At 44.5% G+C, this 17914-nt stretch overlaps 4 protein-coding genes across 4 annotated transcripts in view; all 4 read left to right on the forward strand.

The window, feature by feature from the left end:
• The first annotated feature begins 716 nt into the window (after window positions 1-716).
• On the forward strand, window positions 717-3517 carry gdf2 (growth differentiation factor 2). The gene is made up of 2 exons (XM_084486054.1): window positions 717-1161; window positions 1551-3517. Exons 1-2 carry the CDS (start codon window positions 819-821, stop codon window positions 2468-2470), a joined length of 1263 nt encoding a protein of 420 aa, XP_084342180.1. The 5' UTR covers window positions 717-818; the 3' UTR covers window positions 2471-3517.
• A 1818-nt stretch (window positions 3518-5335) lies between these two features.
• On the forward strand, window positions 5336-8080 carry irbpl (interphotoreceptor retinoid-binding protein like; the record flags this gene model as incomplete). Its single annotated transcript, XM_084485561.1, has 1 exon — window positions 5336-8080. One exon carries the CDS (start codon window positions 5336-5338, stop codon window positions 8078-8080), a length of 2745 nt encoding a protein of 914 aa, XP_084341687.1.
• Window positions 8081-9470: 1390 nt separating this feature from the next.
• Window positions 9471-12025, forward strand: rbp3 (retinol binding protein 3; the record flags this gene model as incomplete). Its single annotated transcript, XM_084485935.1, has 4 exons — window positions 9471-10664; window positions 10937-11127; window positions 11432-11574; window positions 11700-12025. The coding sequence occupies 4 exons, from the start codon at window positions 9471-9473 to the stop codon at window positions 12023-12025; spliced, it is 1854 nt and encodes a 617-aa protein (XP_084342061.1).
• Window positions 12026-13261: 1236 nt separating this feature from the next.
• antxr1c (ANTXR cell adhesion molecule 1c) overlaps window positions 13262-17914 on the forward strand; it is a 30552-nt gene continuing 25899 nt past the window's right edge. Inside the window, exon 1 of the mRNA XM_084485231.1 lies at window positions 13262-13830. Within this exon, the coding sequence (XP_084341357.1) occupies window positions 13673-13830 (158 nt within the window). The 5' untranslated portion in view covers window positions 13262-13672. The remainder of the gene's footprint in view (window positions 13831-17914) is intronic.

The raw sequence follows: 17914 nt of genomic DNA on the forward strand, positions 1-17914 counted from the left end.
ATTTTGTTCCCATGCATAATACAACCGCTTTATGAGGTACAAGGACAGTTGGTGAAACCATACACTTTATACAGCTGTTTTAGAGACATATATCTTCCATGTATAATGCACGTGGATCTACTACAATTTATAGTCATTTAGCAGAGGTTTTTATCCATCCCCAAATACATTAGCAATAAACAATGGGGGCCCTGCATTCATTCATTTGATAGGTAAAATATGTCATGGCTGGTAAAATACGTCATACAATACATCGCTTCTCCTCAGTATCTTCATGTTCAACTGTGGAGGAAGGAAGGAAACTGATTTCAACTTAAGGTGGCAGTCAAGAAAACAATGACTCACAAGAAATATGCCGCGGTATGTCAAGGAATGCAATGCATCTCCTATATTTCCCTGAGCAGCTGTGGACAGTGTCCTGATGGCCTCAAAGTTTCACCCCTGAGCTGGGAAAGTCCATTTGATGGAGATGTCTGTTTGTCAGTAATCACACGGGTTGCAGCTCACTCCTCATTATCCATGTCAAGTGTTTACAGTGTGCTCATTAACAGCAGGCCCTCAATTGATAAGGGCCCCTAAAATAAGGCATCAATGGTGTGAGATAAGCCCTGCCTGCATACTATTTTCGTTGACACGAGGTTCCCCCCCTGTTTACTCTTGGAGCATGGGAGCAGACCTCCAGGACTGTGGTCCACGCATTGAGAATCTCCATTTCCTTCAGTTCATTCTCAAAGGCTGTTTTTAAGCCCGTAGCGTGCTTGCTCGGAGCGCAAACCCCCACGACGTCCAGGAGACAATCCCAAAATCACAAATTCAGAATGCAGTGTACCAGAACGTTCCTGTTCAAGGTGTGCTTCAGCCTGGTGGTCTCTATGGGCTCCTGTAGCTGTAAGCCTCTGAACAACGACATTTTTCTGGAGGACCATGAAGGACATTACTCGGAACAGGACCTCCTTGAGGAGGAAGACACTGAGTCGAGGCTGGAGAACCTCTTGGGAACCATGAAGGAGGGCTTTCTGAGGAAGCTGAACTTGTCTGATGTGCCTCTGACAGGTGACAGGATCTACCCTCCCCAGTTTATGATGGAGCTCTACAACAAGTATGCCTCCAACAGCACCGCCATCCCTCAGTCCGATGTGATTCGGAGTTTCACCGTTCAAGGTTTGTCTGAGGAAGACTTTGAATTGGGGATATAAGGGTACAGCTTGTGATGTTATAGTCAAAAGCTACATTACTACTTACAAATGAAGGTTAATGATAGATCTTTAAAATGGATGGATGGGGTGGTTGATCATTGGGTTAGGGTTAGGGTTAGGGTTAGGGTTAGCTTAGGCTTAGGGTTTCACTAGCTGCTCTTTACAATTGGTAAGCCCAGCACAATCAGCCCACCACTCAAACAATTGATGAGCACTGCCCTCCTGATAAAACATGAAGTAGATGATGTATTTAGCTAACACTAGCATTTTACCCATGAGTTGCGTAATCTTAAGAAACCCCATAGGTCACAGCATATTCTCTTCTCACCCTCTCTTACAAACCCCCTTCAACAGATATCACCTTCTCAGCAACAAATGGCACCAAGACAGCACAAAGGCTTCTGTTCAACGTCAGTGTGCCCCACCACGAGAAGGTCACGGCCGCCGAACTCAGGCTCTTCCTCCTCCCGGATGTCAGGTCAAGGGTCAACTCTCCCAGGGTGAAAGCCACGATCAAAGTTTACGAGGTGAACTACAACGATGAGTATGAACCATCATCACAGCTTTTGACGGGAAAGGTTGTCAATGGCCGACACGGGTCTTGGGAGAAGTTTGATGTGACCAGAGCCGTTCAGAGGTGGATCAAATCTGGCCGTGGAGAGAGTGAGTTTGAGGTGATGGTGGATAACAGGGACTGCTTCTCCTATGAAGGGGGCTTTGGGAAAGTATGCTGCTGGGACGTCAGCATCTCCATCGGAGATAACACCTCGGCAGCATTGATCGTGTTCTCTGATGACCTGGAGAGCAGGAAGAGAGAGGCCAAGAAGGAGCTGAAAGAGATGATGCTCCATGAGGAGGAAACCGCGTTGAACCCCGGAATGGATTGGCAACTGCTACCAAACGAGATCCCAGAGTCTGCACCATCGCATCCGCGGCGGACGAGAAGGAAGGCGGAGCGCGAGTACTGTCGCAAGACCTCGCTGAAGGTCACCTTCAAGGACATCGGCTGGGACAGCTGGATCGTGGCGCCGCCTGAATACGACGCGTTCGAGTGTCGTGGTCAATGCTTCTTTCCTCTGACGGACGAGATGACGCCTTCCAAACACGCTCTCATCCAGACGCTCATCAACATCCGGAACCCCAAGAAGGCCAACATGGCATGCTGCGTGCCAATCAAACTGGACCCCATCACGGTCATGTACCATGAGAACGGGCGCCTCACCATCAGACACTTGTACGAAGAGATGAAGGTGGCAGAGTGCGGCTGCAGGTAGTGGGAGGTTGTCTGTGTTGGACCAGGGAAAAAGCTGATATTGGGGCCGGATGATCGACTCTCTTTCGACTCCCAGCCAAAAGATTCTGGTTTCAAAAACCTCTACCCTATATCTGCAGTCTACCTGTAGGCATCTGAAAGCAAGATGCCCCAACCCCTACAGGCTCCTTCTAAAAAAATGTGTCTGCTCTATGTCTTAATAGTAAATGGTAAACACCTCAACTGCCATACATTTTTCCAAAGTTCCATAAAGTTCCAATGGCCAAAATGCATAACCCCTTGAACACACGTCTGCTTAATTGGGAAATAATATTACTTTATGAAAATTAATCCTGTTTGGCCTCATGACATACAGCATAAAATACATTTAATTGAATTTACATTTAAAAACGTTACATTCAAAATGTTTTACATTTAGTCCCTTATAATATCCTCTACAGACCACACATGGTTCTATTGTCACTTATGATTTTATTTTTCCCTTCTATGTGAGTAATATGTAAATAGGATTTGTACACTAAAAAGGTCAAAAACATACAGACATTCTATAGGTGTATTATTTGTGAGTAAGGAATAAAGTTGTATATTTAATTTAGTCACTGTCAATCAATTTAAATTGATTAATCCATAATGGATTGATTGTTTCTGCATGTTAATGACTGGTTTGTTATTATTATTATTATTATTATTATTATTATTATTATTATTCATAATATTATTATTATATATCATTATGAATTGTTAAAACGTTATTGTGTAAATTTGTACATTCTATTATAAATGCATTTTTTTTTATAAATGATTAATTATGAGACCAACCAATAAACCATTATGATAAAACTGATCAAATTAGTCATTGGAATACTGTACGGATGTATTCACCTTATCATATCAATATAAAATTTCTGTATATCCATGTATGGAAATATATAATAGAATATATGTACATTACTCATAGATATATTATAGTATACTATAATATACATATACTATACTTATAATTGGATATTAAATCATTTAAGGTTAATTCATAATGACCAGTAGGGTTGTGTTTGCTTGTGTGTGTGTGTGTGTGTGTGTGTGTGTGTGTGTGTGTGTGTGTGTGTGTGTGTGTGTGTTTGTGTGCATGCGTGTAGTGTGCGTGTGTGTGTGTGTGCATGCAGGTGTGCTTGTGTGTGTGTGTGTGTGTGTGTGTGTGTGTGTGTGTGTGCATACATACATGCATGTGTAAATGAATCATATTACAAGAAAAATAAATAAATCCCGTAATACTCCTGTCTGTGTTTTCATCCATCAAAATGTCATGCAGTGAAACTGACAGTGATGGCTGTATAAACAGCATTATAAACACTGGAGTCAGTGACTTCAGCTCATCCTTATCACCCTTAGACCTCTGTGACAACAGCAAATAATAATGGGATGAGTGGACAAACTTGCACTTCCTTCTTGGAAAAACTAAATTAGAGGACATATATACATAGCGGGAGAGGTCACTGAATACACATATAAACAAATAATGAAGTTTTTGCACTTTTTTAATCTCTTAAGGGACGATGAATGAACATTCAGTTTGTCAGATGTCGAGATATGGTAAACATTTTTATAATTCCAACCTTTTCCCCAATCCATGACTTTGTCAATACTAAACCCTCAGTGTTTTCCCTTCTGACGGATTCAGGTGTTATAAAAAAGGATGTCTGGTTTTTACCAGACAGGATTGGGTTATGTAATCCACAAGGGATTTATAGAAATTAAAGTCATAAATATAAGTAGAGCACTATCTAAATACAGAAAATAAGGATCTAATGGCATAAGAATAATAAATATAATTTTTTTTACTTGGAAGACCTGCATGGATTCTGTGTTTTAATAGCGATGACAGGTTTAAGATCAAAATCTGTGGACAGGAATTTGCCAAAACAAAAATTTTCCAAAGTCGTTTTTTGGATGTATCTGATTTTTCCTTTATTATATCTACAAAAATATATCTGATTGAAATATGAAGGTTACATTACAAAAAGCCTGCAAATGGTGCTTAAAACAACAGCACAATATACCTTTCCAACCTTTCTGAGTTATACTCTACAGTATATTGTACTAAAATGTACTTTGTTAGCTAGGCAGTTTATAGAAACATATTCGAGATGAATAAGCTAACAAAAGAGAAGTAAAATATAAAATTAGTTTTACAATTTAATGTTTTATTAATTGTACTTTATTGTTGATGACAATGTTTTACCCTTTTTTTCTTCCTTAGATCAACCCCGCCTCTATATGTCAGCATCAAAAATACCTTGATCCTTCATCTATTTAACAACGGCTTTATAAACAGTAATATTTGTGGAATGACCCAGACTTGACCCAGTAAAACCCAACCGGTGTCTCTACCTGCTAAACAATGTGCTCAGGTCAACACAAGCCAAGAGCACACCGCCATTGGGACCACTGGAATCGTTTTTGTATTGTTTAATATCTACAAAAGAATGTAGACCTATATCATCCGTATGACCTATATACAGATTATAGAACAAGCAATCAGACTACCACTGTGTATGACAACATGAACAGTACAGATAATAAACCTTTCCTATATGAGACCACTAGACTGATGCGTCACACAATGTGATTAAAGGTTTATTGAATGAAGACAAAAGCCGCTTATCCTGATGCTGTTGTCCAAAAAAAAAACTGGTGCTGTTGAAAATTCCTCTACAACAAATAAGCTGCCGCCCCCATTTTCTACCGACAAATAAACCAAATGGGCTGCATGGAACAGAAGACTTAATCGAGGGGGGAAAAGGGTCACTTTCTATCAATGACTGTGAAGATAATGGCGGGCATACAATTGACGCTGCTTCCTTTTGCGATGCTTCTCTGTTTTCCTCATTCCTCGAGAGCAGTGCCGTTCCAGACCGCCCTGGTCCTGGACATGGCGCAGATCCTGCTGCAGAACTACTGCTTCCCGGAGAACTTGGTGGGGATGCAGGAGGCCATCCAACAGGCCATCCACAGTGGAGAAATCCTCCAGATCCAAGACAGGAAGACCCTGGCGGCGGTCCTGTCTGCGGGGGTCCAGGGGGCCCTGAACGATCCCAGGCTGGCGGTGACCTACGAGCCGAACTATGTCCCGGTGTCGCCGCCGCTGCTGCCCTCCCTGCCTGCCGAACAGCTGGTCCGGCTGGTGAGGAACTCAGTCAAGCTAGACATCCTAGAGAACAACGTGGGCTACCTGCGGATGGACCGGATCATCGGGGCAGGGACGGCGGCCAAGCTCAGCCCCCTGCTCAGGGATAACATCTGGAACAAGGTGGCCCACACGTCCTCCATGATCTTTGACCTCCGCTACAGCACCGCCGGCGAGCTCTCAGGCGTCCCCTTCATTGTGTCCTACTTCTCCGACCCGGGGCCACTGATTCACATCGACACAGTGTACGACCGGCCCTCAAACAGCACAGAGGAGCTGTGGACCACACCTTCCATCATGGCAGAGAGGTACGGTACGAAGAAGGACTTGATCATCTTGACGAGCAAGCGTACGATGGGAGCCGCAGAGGCGGTGGCCTATACACTTAAGCATCTGAAGAGGGCTATTGTAGTGGGAGAGAGGTCTGCTGGGGGTTCGGTGAAGGTCCAGAAGATTAAAATGGTAGACTCTGGATTTTACATAACGGTACCGGTGGCAAGGTCTGTCAGCCCAATCACAGGCCAGAGCTGGGAGGTGAGTGGTGTTGCGCCATCGGTTAACATCATCGCAAAGGAAGCAGTAGTACACGCCAAGTCACTATTGGCAGTTAGGAGTGCCATTCCCAAGGCTGTTCAGAGCATCTCCAATATCATTGAGAGGTACTATGCGTTTATGGATCGTGTCCCAGCACTCCTTTACCATCTGCAAGCAGCAGACTTCTTCTCTGTAACATCTGAGGAGGATCTCGCAACCAAACTCAACCAAGAGAGCCAGGCCATCTCCGAAGACCCTCGACTGATGATCAGACTGGAAGAGGACCAGTTTGTTTTTTCCGACAATAAGGACTCTGAGGATGACATGGTTCCTGATGAGTCTGCATTGTTTGGAACACTGGCTGATGCACTGTTCAAAGTGGAAATCCTAGCAGATAATACTGGTTATCTCCGCATTGATACTTTTGTTGACTCCTTCCTGGAGCCTGAATTAGTGGAACACATGGAGAAAGGGGTATGGGAACCTCTCAAAGACACTGACAATCTGATCATTGATTTGCGCCACAACACTGGTGGTTCCTCTGCCTCACTGTCCTACATTCTGTCCTACCTCCACGATACGGTACAGAAACACCACTTCTTCACGATATTTGACCGGATACAAAACACAACGATCGAATATAACACTCAGCCTTGGATTACAGGGCTACGCTACGGTTCCATGCGAGGGGTTTATGTGTTGACCAGCTATTACACAGCAAGTGTCGGGGAAGAGTTTGCTTACCTCATGCAGTCTCTACATCGTGGTACGGTCATCGGCGAAATCACATCGGGAACCCTGATGCACTCGAAAACATTTCAAGTAGAAGACACTGGTATAGCAATCACTGTTCCCTTCATTAACTTCATAGACAACAACGGGGAGTTCTGGTTGGGAGGGGGCGTGGTCCCAGATGCCATTGTGCTGGCCGAGGATGCTGTGGGTCACACCCACAAGATCATCGAATTCCACCGTGGGCTACAGCAGCTCATCCACCAAATGGGAAAACTGTTGGAAACGCACTACGCCATCCACGAGGTCGCCTTGAGGGTCAGCAAGGTGCTCCGTGCCAAATGGGCCGAAGGAATGTACCGCTCCGTGGCCGATTTGGAGTCCCTGGCGTCCCAGCTGACCTCTGACCTGCAGGAGACCTCGGGCGACCACCGGATCCACATCCTCTATTGCGACGTGGAGCCAGAGTCCATGCGTGGGGTGCCCATGATCCCCACGGCGGAGGAGGTGGGCTACATCATTAACGCTCTCTTTAAGATAGAAGTAATGCCGGGAAACGTTGGTTACTTGCGGTTCGACATGATGATCGACATGGAGGTTGTGAAGGCCATCGGACCACAGCTGATCAAATCGGTGTGGGACAAGATCATCAATACTGACGCGCTGATCATGGACATGAGGTACAACACAGGGGGGTACTCCACGGCCATACCCCTCCTCTGCAGCTACTTCTTTGACGTTGAACCGCTGCGGCACCTGTACACCGTCTTCGACCACTCCACATCCACCGTGACGGAGGTCACAACCTTGCCTCGCACCCTAGGCCCAAGGTACGGATCGCTCAAAGACCTCTACATCCTCACGAGTCACATGACAGGGTCGGCGGCCGAGGCCTTCACACGCACCATGATGGAACTGAAGCGGGCCGTGGTGATCGGAGAGCCCACGGTGGGCGGGTCGCTGTCCAGTGGGACCTATCAGATCCCAGGTAGTGTGCTGTACGCTTCCATCCCCAACCAGGTGGTGTTGAGCGCGGTGACCGGGAAGGTGTGGTCCCTGTCAGGGGTGGAGCCTAACGTGGTCGCCCAGGCAATGGACGCTCTGAATGTGGCTCAGAGAATCATCGCTGCGAGACAGATGAACAGAGAGACAGGGAAATAGCTTCTGGCATAGTCCTTGTTCCTTTGGAGTTGTAAAAACGACTTATTTACGACTTACTTTCTCTTACTTGATTTAAATTGGTGAATTTCCCATAAATGTATCTGAAAGAATTAGGATAGAGTGGCCATGGATGGCATCGTGGTCTCGTTATTGTTATAATGAAACCATGATATTATTATTGTGTGTGTGTGTGTGTGTGTGTGTGTGTGTGAGAGAGAGAGAGAGATGAATAGTATTATTGTGTCTGATGTATCCTGTTGAATATATTATTTGTTAATATCTATCATCAACTAATAATCAATCTACTGACCCTTATAATAATTTTTATGTTTCATATATTCTATCAATCCTTGACTTTGAACTACATATTTTTCCAATGTATTTTTACTGGAATGTGATGTCGTTTCTAAGATTTGCCAGTAGAGGACGCCACTCACACATAAGTCTTCTGCTAGCCTGAGCACTGAAAAATGTTCAGTGCTCAGGAGTCACCCTTCCAGTTGGCATTAAAGGAGGATACAAGAATAATCTGTGTCTTTTGTTTTGATTAGAAACAAATTTATTTGATTGACGAGTGTGGTGCATACACCATTAATGTTCTTGTGATACCACAGACAACATAACATAATAATAACATTGTGATCAATCAAATCAACCAACTTATATTAACCAACCTACAATTATCAACTGTGTATTTAAAAGTTCAACCCAAGTGCTCCAGTGACATATACAGCAGTGTTTGTTACAGAAAAAAAAGCTAAGTCATACCACAAGACTTAACATACCGTTATGATCTGTAGTGGGTGAAAATATGGGTGACCTTCTACCCGGTCTTAGTGAGTGGACTGGAAAAGTTTGTTTACAACTTATTTTGTCAGTTATTCAGTAAGTCTGTTAATCTGTTATTCGGATAGTTCATTAGTTAGACAGTTATTAGTTTGTTAGTTACACAAACAAATGGTTGAAAATATGTGACTTAATCAGAACAAAATTCTTTATCTCTTACATTAGGTTATACAAAAATTCCCAAATTATAGGAAAATATAAATTTCACGTGCCTAGTTAAACCTTCACAACCCATGATACCTGATAGACATTTCAGTGTCAGTTTACTTTGTGGAAAATATGACCGCACAGGGAACAGTTGATGTTGTGTATGTTTAAGACATATTGGGTAACCCTACTTGGCTGGCCTGTAATTGTCTTACAAAAGTAGGATAATGCGATTAAGGGTTTATTGCGTGTGGAGGGTTAATCCTCTTAACGGAGTGTTAACAAAAACCTTTCAGCCCAAACAGTGTCATTTTAACAACAACCTCTCGTGGGGGAAAGCCTCAGCGGACAATCATCCTTACACCGTTGCTCTGCTCTGTCTCGCTGATCTGAAACGATGGCGAAGACTCTTTTCTTGGTAGCATCTCTGCTCGTTTTCAGCAACATCTTCGTCGCCTACTCTGCATTTCCTCCCAGCCTTATCGTAGACATTGCTAAGATCCTCCTGGACAACTACTGCTCTCCAGAGAAGATGGTGGGCATGCAAGAAGCCATTGATGCAGCCAGCACAAACACCGAAATCTTAAGCATCCCGGACCCAGAAACCATGGCAAACGTGCTCACCGCAGGGGTTCAGAGCACCATCAATGACCCACGTCTTAAGATCACCCATGAGCCAGACTATTCACCCGTTGTTGCCCCACAGATGCCCCCGCTGCCCCCTGAGCAGCTCATCGCCGTCCTCCAGAGCTCCATCAAACTCGACATCCTGGACGGCAACATCGGCTACCTCCGGATCGATCACATCCTCGCGGAGGCCGTAGTGGAGAAGATCGGCGCTTTGCTCCTAGAGCTGGTCTGGAATAAAATCCTGCCCACCACCGCCCTGATCTTTGACATGCGCCACACCAGCAGCGGAGATATATCGGGGGTCCCCTACATCGTGTCTTACTTCACAGACGCTGAGCCCCTGATCCACATCGACAGTGTGTATGACCGCCCCTCCAACACCACGAAGGAGCTGTGGTCCATGTCCACTCTGCTGGGGGAGCGGTATGGCACCGACAAGCCCCTCGTCATCCTCACCAGCAGGAACACCAACGGGATCGCCGAAGACGTTGCCTTCTGCCTGCAGCACCTCAAGAGGGCCACCGTCGTGGGCGAGAAGACCGCCGGTGGCTCCGTCAAAATCGACAAGATCAGGGTGACCGATACAGACTTTTACATCACCGTGCCGACCGCAAAGTCCGTCAACCCCATCACAGGCACCACATGGGAGGTCAAAGGGGTCACCCCCGACGTTGAGGTGAACGCTGAAGACGCCCTGGCAACCGCCATCAAGATCCTCAACATCAGGGCCCAGGTGCCAACCATTATTGAAGGCGCCGCCACCTTGATCACGGAGAAGTATGCCTTTGAGGCCGCAGGAGAAGAGGTGGCAGAGAAGCTGAGAGGGCTGCTTGCTGCCGGGGCTTACAACTCGGTCAACTCCAAGACGGAGCTGGAGACCAAACTCTCGGCAGCTCTGAAGGCCCTGTCTGGGGACAAGGGCCTGAAGACCACAAGCAACATCCCCATCCTGCCACCCATGGTAAGAGCCATGGTGCCATTGAAATAGGTCTAATGCTTAGTTGTAATTTGATCATAATATATGGAAAGATTTAGTTTACTGCCCTTATATTTTTTTTAGCTGAGGATTCAACTGTATATTTAAATGTTTTGTTGGATAAAAAGTTAAATAGAATATTTTGAAAATGCATTTCCCGTTAGAAAAGTGACAACATACTGTCCATTGACATGTTTTAATTACCTTCAAATTTTTATTAAATTATTACTATCCGATATGTGTTTATTCATCCTCAGAACTATACCCCTGAGATTTTCATTGAGCTGATCAAGGTGTCCTTCCATACTGACGTGTTTGAGAACAACATTGGCTATCTGCGATTCGACATGTTTGGAGACTTTGAGGAGGTCAAGGCCATTGCCCAGATCATTGTCGAGCATGTCTGGAACAAAGTTGTCAACACCGACGCCATGATCATTGACCTCAGGTAAATTAGATAAGCCTGCTCACGGCCAAAGCCAATTACAGTCAGCTAACGTTCCCCTGAGTTCACCTGTGTTCATCGTCTCATATCATTGGTTGCACTTTAGTTAAATTCATACCTTTGAGAAATCAATCGAGATTTCACTGGAGCCATGGAGCCATATATTTTACTTCGTCCCAAATCTACAAATCCAATTCAACGCCACGCTTCAACTTTGACAACAAGCCTCTTAAATCCCCCCATCTTTCCCTCCGGTCTGTTAAACAATGCACCCTGACCAACACATGCACTATGATTGTGATTGCAGGAACAATGTTGGTGGCCCCACTACGGCCATATCTGGCTTCTGCTCTTACTTCTTTGACGCAGACACGAAGATCCTGCTGGACAAGCTGCATTACAGACCTTCTGGAACCACCAAGGAGTTGTGGACCCTTCCCGAGCTTACTGGTAAGAAGAAGAAATAATAACGTATTGGTCTCCACCCTTCCATCCTTTATTCAACTCTTCCTCCCTTGCATCCTCCCTTTCCTTCCTCTCTTTCCTCTCCTCTTCTCACCTCCTCACCTCCTCAGGCACAAGGTACGGCACCAAGAAGAGCCTGATCATCCTGACCAGCGGTGCCACTGCTGGTGCGGCCGAGGAGTTTGTCTACATCATGAAGAGACACGGCCGCGCCATGATCGTGGGCGAGCCCACCTCAGGCTCCTCTCACCCGGCGGAGACCTTCCGCGTGGGAGACAGTGACGTCTTCCTCGCCGTCCCCACCGTCCACTCGGACAACACCGCTGGGCCGGCCTGGGAGGGCACCGGAGTCACCCCCCACATCCCTGTGGCAGCCGAGGCTGCGCTGGGCACGGCCAAGGCAATTTTCAACAAGCAATTTGGAGGCCAGAAGTGAGTCCCCGTGCAATGAGAGTTTGCAGAGGGTTGGGGTGGTGGGAGGGATCCTGGCTGAAGTCCATGGAACAATCTAATACTTTGAGTATGGAGTTCTTCGCAAAAGATATGTGAAGACTGACAAATAAAAGGCCAAGTCACACGGCATCCACATGCCCCTCTTCTCTCAAGACCTCTGCCTTTCTGTTTTCGGAGCATTGTTACCGTTTGAATTTGTGTGAAAGGATGAAATTTAGATATGTTTCAAAATCATTTGCATTTGTGAAAAGGAAGTTGTGTAGAAGAGTTATTTCTGTTGCACAGTAGGTCTACCTGTGGCTGACTGGTGTTCACATTCTTTAGGGGATTGGGAGTTGTAATCTAATTAGCTACCAAAAGAACAACATGAACTGTAGGAACAAAGACTGCACATACAAGCAAAACACCAACCTGAATAATATAAAGTGTTAAATCCCACAGCTCACATTCAGTATCTGTGCAGCAAGGTTAATGCTTTGTTCTGATTTTCAAAAGATAAATGCATCTTTGTGATGAGAACAATTACACATTTGGTCCTTTTTAACTGGAGAAATGTACGCAGACTGCTACGTGATATTATTCTACATGACTTGTACCAATTCCAAGGGGGTGGATGACAATAAAATAAAATCCATACAAATGGTTGTGCTTGTCGTTTTGACTCCTTACTTTTCATTTTTAGTGATGGATCAAGAGAAACCATTTAATTTAGTTGAGGAGGCTCACAATAGACAATTATGTTCACTCTAATAAGATGTTATTCACACACACACACACACACACGGTATGTTAAGAATCATGCCAGCATGGATAATTAGTTAACGTTAGCATAAATATGAATTCATATGGTATTATACAATAAAATAAGGTAAAATACTGTTCATGTATGTCATATAGCCTACATGCTCTAACGGAGCTTAATGCTTTTTATTATAACTTGTTTTCGCGATTAAGCCATCCCTCTTTTTTCCCCAAACCCTACTAGAGGAAATAAGTGAGACAACGCCATCCCCCCCCCCCCCCCTCTCCCTCTCTCTCTCTCTACTCTGTCTCTCTGTCTCTTTCTCTCCTTCCCCCTCCCTCTCTTACCCGGTCTCGCTCTCTCTCTCCTCCTTAAGATGAAATATGAGACCTGGTCCAATTTAGCCAAGTTTGTCCTCTTCTAAGTCATAGTTCGTCCAGCGCCAACACAGCTCCGCATGACCCATTTCCATTCGCCTGTTATTGGTAGAAAACAACTTTGTTAATTATCCTCCTTTACTTTTATATGACTGGATTGGTTTTTGTCAACGTTTTTCTCCAGAATTCTAAAATCGGTACCCGCGTGGATTGTAGTTAGGTCATATCGTGAGGTTATTTTTCACAGGAAACTTTGTTGTCATCTCTTGCCACCATTAGGTGTTGCACAAAACTAATTGAGTCATGTTTGACTCATTCAAATGACTGAAATCTGATCCACATAAAATACGATTACCTGCTTTCTCCCGGAGCCACTCGACGACTTTACATTGCCTATGCAATGTACATTTTAAACTACCTTTGTAATGTGACAAGGCGTTGACCTATATCTCAATGCGAGTTTTTTTTCCCAATGAATATACGTATAGTTTTATTCTTTAAATGAAAAAACATGGCACATGTTTCGAAAAGCATGTCCATTGTGCTCGTCTTCCTGGGATTATTCCTGCTCTTCTCGCCATCCGCACGAGCTGAGCCCGAGACCCTTGACGAAGAGGAGGAAGAGAGCTCGTGCCAGGGGGCCTTTGACCTCTATTTCGTGCTCGATAAGTAAGTAGTCAGCTTTTTGTCATCGATACAAATATAGAAGTGATGTAGGATTTGACCTGTGTTAACATAGTGCTAATATAATAAAAAAAATAAAAAATAAATGGTAAATGTTAACATTCATAGTTTCTTATTACAAATATTACAGTTTGGCTATAGATTAGCCTATCAGACTTGCCACAGCTCTTATTTTATCATGATTTTGAAAAATCCGTTTGGGAGTTGGATTGCCCATCATTACATCTATGCCTGCTCAGTTTGGGACGCTGTACGCGTGTGCGGATGACGCTCTGATGAAAGCAAAGGCTGCATAGGCCTATAACGTGGATACTGAAGTTATCATTTAAACATGCCCGTGTTGTTGTGGTTGTTGTTGTTGTTGTTTAATCGTTTTCCAATACAAAATGTTGCAAGGTTAAATGGAACCCACTTCCTCGCCTTGATCCAATTTAATCAATTCAGCACTTGCAGGGCGTTTTTTTTTTTATCTTCCCCCAAAGCCTCCTTCTTTTCCTTAGGGACCAATGTTCTTCCTCACCAACCGATTCATTCATTTCATTCTGTCCGCCCACAGCGGAAAATGTTGTGGTTGTGGCGGCGTGTGCAACGCCGGACCTAAGCAGAAACCAGCTCAACCCATGAGCAGAAATTAAAATAGTTTAGAATTCGTAGCTCAGCAGAACCGTACACCCAAGTCACTATAGGCCTTATTCAGTATATCATACCTTTAACAGTGCTATCAACAAGTTGGCCTATGGCCTATATAGGACTTTAGCATGAGACAAGGTTTTCAGGGTTCACAAAATAAGAACTTGCATTTAATATCCTACTTGGTTAATTGTGGGATTATTTGAACCCAGACACATGCACACTGATCTATCCAGAAGGGTTCGAAATTCTTCCTTCTATTCCGTCTCTATTCCTCTTGGGGCATAAAGCATGTCATGCTCGCCAGATGTTGAAAGGATCATGGGTTGTTTTTCATCCATGAGAACCAACACATGTTGTTACTAAAGAAGAACAGGTTTTTATTGGTCAGAGAATCAGGAAATTCAGTTTTTGCTGACTAAAGACATTTAGGCACCCCAGAAAAATGGGAGGTAATTAAAGACCCCTTGCTTTCCACACACACACACACACACACACACACACACACACACACACACACACACACACACACACACACACACACTCAAACACTATCTGACCTATATTAATATTAGGGAGCCTTTGCTTTAGGTAATGCATGCAGATCTTTGCAACTTTAGAATACACACATGTTGACCTACAAGACTGGTAGACCCTTTTTCATGTTACCTTTGACAATGTTGGTAATTGCCAATAACACAGTAGAGTGTAGTTGCTTGGGTGCTGTAGTCAGAAGGTTATGGACTCCATCCCTAATTCACAGCCTACCTGTAGGAATCGTGGAACGAGATGCCCTAAACCTACCTGCTTCTCTCTCCATCTTTTCACTGATTTAACTCATGGCATTCCATGAGCCACAGCCAGGGTTAGAGGTTTGAGTCCCACTGCTAATAATGTTTATATATGTATCATGGTATACAGGGTTAGGGTATACCCATGCTCTGGACAATAGCTTAGGTTATGTCAGGATGTATGAGTCTGAAGATTTTATGTGTACAGCATAAAATCATAACCTCTGTCGGGTTAAGACCTCCCAGCCAGAGAGTCACAGCGCTGAGGGAACATGTAGCAATCTGATTAATGGGAGTGTTACATTAAGGCTTCAAGAGGAGCACCGCAGGGCCTGGCCTCATTATTATGGCTAGTGGCGAGGAGGTTGGTGAAGTTCGCTCTAATGAGGGTTTGATCCGACAGCCTCTGGTGGCTCGTAAAGAAACCCAGAGACGCCATGTATACTGTGTAGGCTCCGGAGAACCTTGGCTCTCGGGGGGGGGGGGGAGGCTTTTATGGTGTCATGAGGGTCATTTGGAACTAGCTGAGTGTAGCTGAGTGTGAAATGTCTTTTCTTTTCTTGTGCGGAAGGTGTACGACCAACTTTTAAAGTTAGTTAGTTAGTTAGTTAGTTAGTTAGTTAGTTCGTTTCTGTTGGGTTTTGCATAAACATCTTAATATAGTTGGATGATACTAAATGTTTCGGGACATTATCTACCCCAACCATTCAAACCAAGCAATTCCAACAGAATATCAGTGGCTTGCTACTTGTCCATGAACGCCAATTTACAAATAATGTGTATTTTGCCTTCACACTAAAGGGTGAGAAGAGACTTGAGGGACTTTGGATGCCACAGAATATACCTTTTACGCCTGGATCATTGATTACATCACATACTCCAAAACCACAGCCGTATAGCGGTATAGACAGTATATTGAGTCATATGTCTCTATGTCACTTCCCTCTACTCCTTTTACAGTAAATCCCTCATCTATAGTCAGTTGCTGATGTAGCACGACAAGTCATACTAACCGATGATGACTACATTACCAAAGCTTAGCAGCCACAGACGTAATTTTGGGTATTGGCTAACACCATTCCCCCTTAGTTGTAAAATTGGCATTCATGGACACGTAGCAAGCCATTGATTCTCAAGGCCAGAGGCCAGCGTTGATGTAAAACCATCCAGTTTTAAATCACACCCCTGCCATTGCTGATTCAGGAGTACTGTGGAGCCTCACACTGTTTATTATGGAGTGGTCACCAGCCAAAGACATGGTTTTAGGTGTAGCTATTCCCAAAGCTTGCATCATTACAATACACATCTGTCTTTTCCTGGGGTCAACGATCATAGAAAAATTGCTGCTGTAATACACTGTAATATGAACTGTAATTCTGAAATTGCAAGAGTGAACATTAAGTCGGTTGCTCCCTGATTTTAGTCAATTTCCACACTGATTGGGGTTTGTAATGTTAACTCAAGATTAAATTTCATGGCAATATTAATGATAATGTGCAGAGAGAGCGAGAGAATCTGACAATGTTTTTCTTCCTCTCTCATTCGCTCTCCTTAGCAGTTCCCATTACCTCACTCCGTCCTTATTTATTATATTACCAAGCCCAGGATTCCACTCAGCGTTGAATTCTTCTAGTTGTTTATCCATTTACTCCTAAACTGCCATTTACAATAATCACCTTTGCCTAATTCGACACCATGGCCCAATTGCAGCAATCCCTAGTTTGCTTTTTCTTCTTAATGACTACGTTAACAGTAATGGTCAAATATGTTATTTTTTGGTTTGTGATCCAGTCATCTGTTGGCACCCTCTGAGCATTACATCATGGTGCCGATGTCCAGGCAAACCAATGCCAGGGCTGCAGCTGTACATCATAAACAATTTAAACACGCCAGGAACCCTCCTTACTTTGGAATGCACCCTCTTTTCCACATGGTTTTTAACTCTCTCATACACGCTATAAGGGTATACACAACACTCCCACACATATTGGTCCATCTCTTAAGGGAACAAAGGTTTCTCGTTGGCTGTGATTCTTGGCAGATGGAATGGGGAGCCATGTTTTAATGTCCGAAATGTGGGGTCTCCCCAGGGGCACTGGGGAACCGACCACAACACATAGTTCTGGTTTCTAAGAAGCCCTTTGAACTAGCTGGCAGAACTGAACAACTCTGGGCCTTATTGGCATGGCCGCTCACAGCAACATGTGTTTGCACAATCCTGTTCACTTTGGTCCCTCAATAAGCAGCATAGGAAATGATGTCCTCTCTACAGCCCCATTTTTATTTTCCAAGCAGCGAGAGGCTGCAAGCAGTGAGAGTGCAACAGCCTAACTGTTCTCCAGAAGTTAAACCGTGCTCCCACCAACAGCTACATCTGTTGAAAAGTAGGTTAGCGGTTTTAACATGTGTCCGTGCTAAGTCAGTTGAACGGGGCTGTTGGCTGTCGGTGGCTGGGTGGTTCGCGTGGGCCCGGGTGGAATGCTGGGAAGGCCACAGGTCTGTCCTTGAGAAAACACGAAAGGGTGAGAAGAGAGTTGAGCGACTTTGGAAGCCACAGGTTGACGGAGGTTTATCCCACATGGGGTTATACTGGAACTGGTCTGGCTTTGACATGGCTCAGTCAGCAGGGAGTCACATGGTTGCTCAAA

Source organism: Micromesistius poutassou (assembly GCF_964030765.1).
Source record: "Micromesistius poutassou genome assembly, chromosome: 21".
Taxonomy (NCBI): Eukaryota; Metazoa; Chordata; class Actinopteri; order Gadiformes; family Gadidae; genus Micromesistius; species Micromesistius poutassou.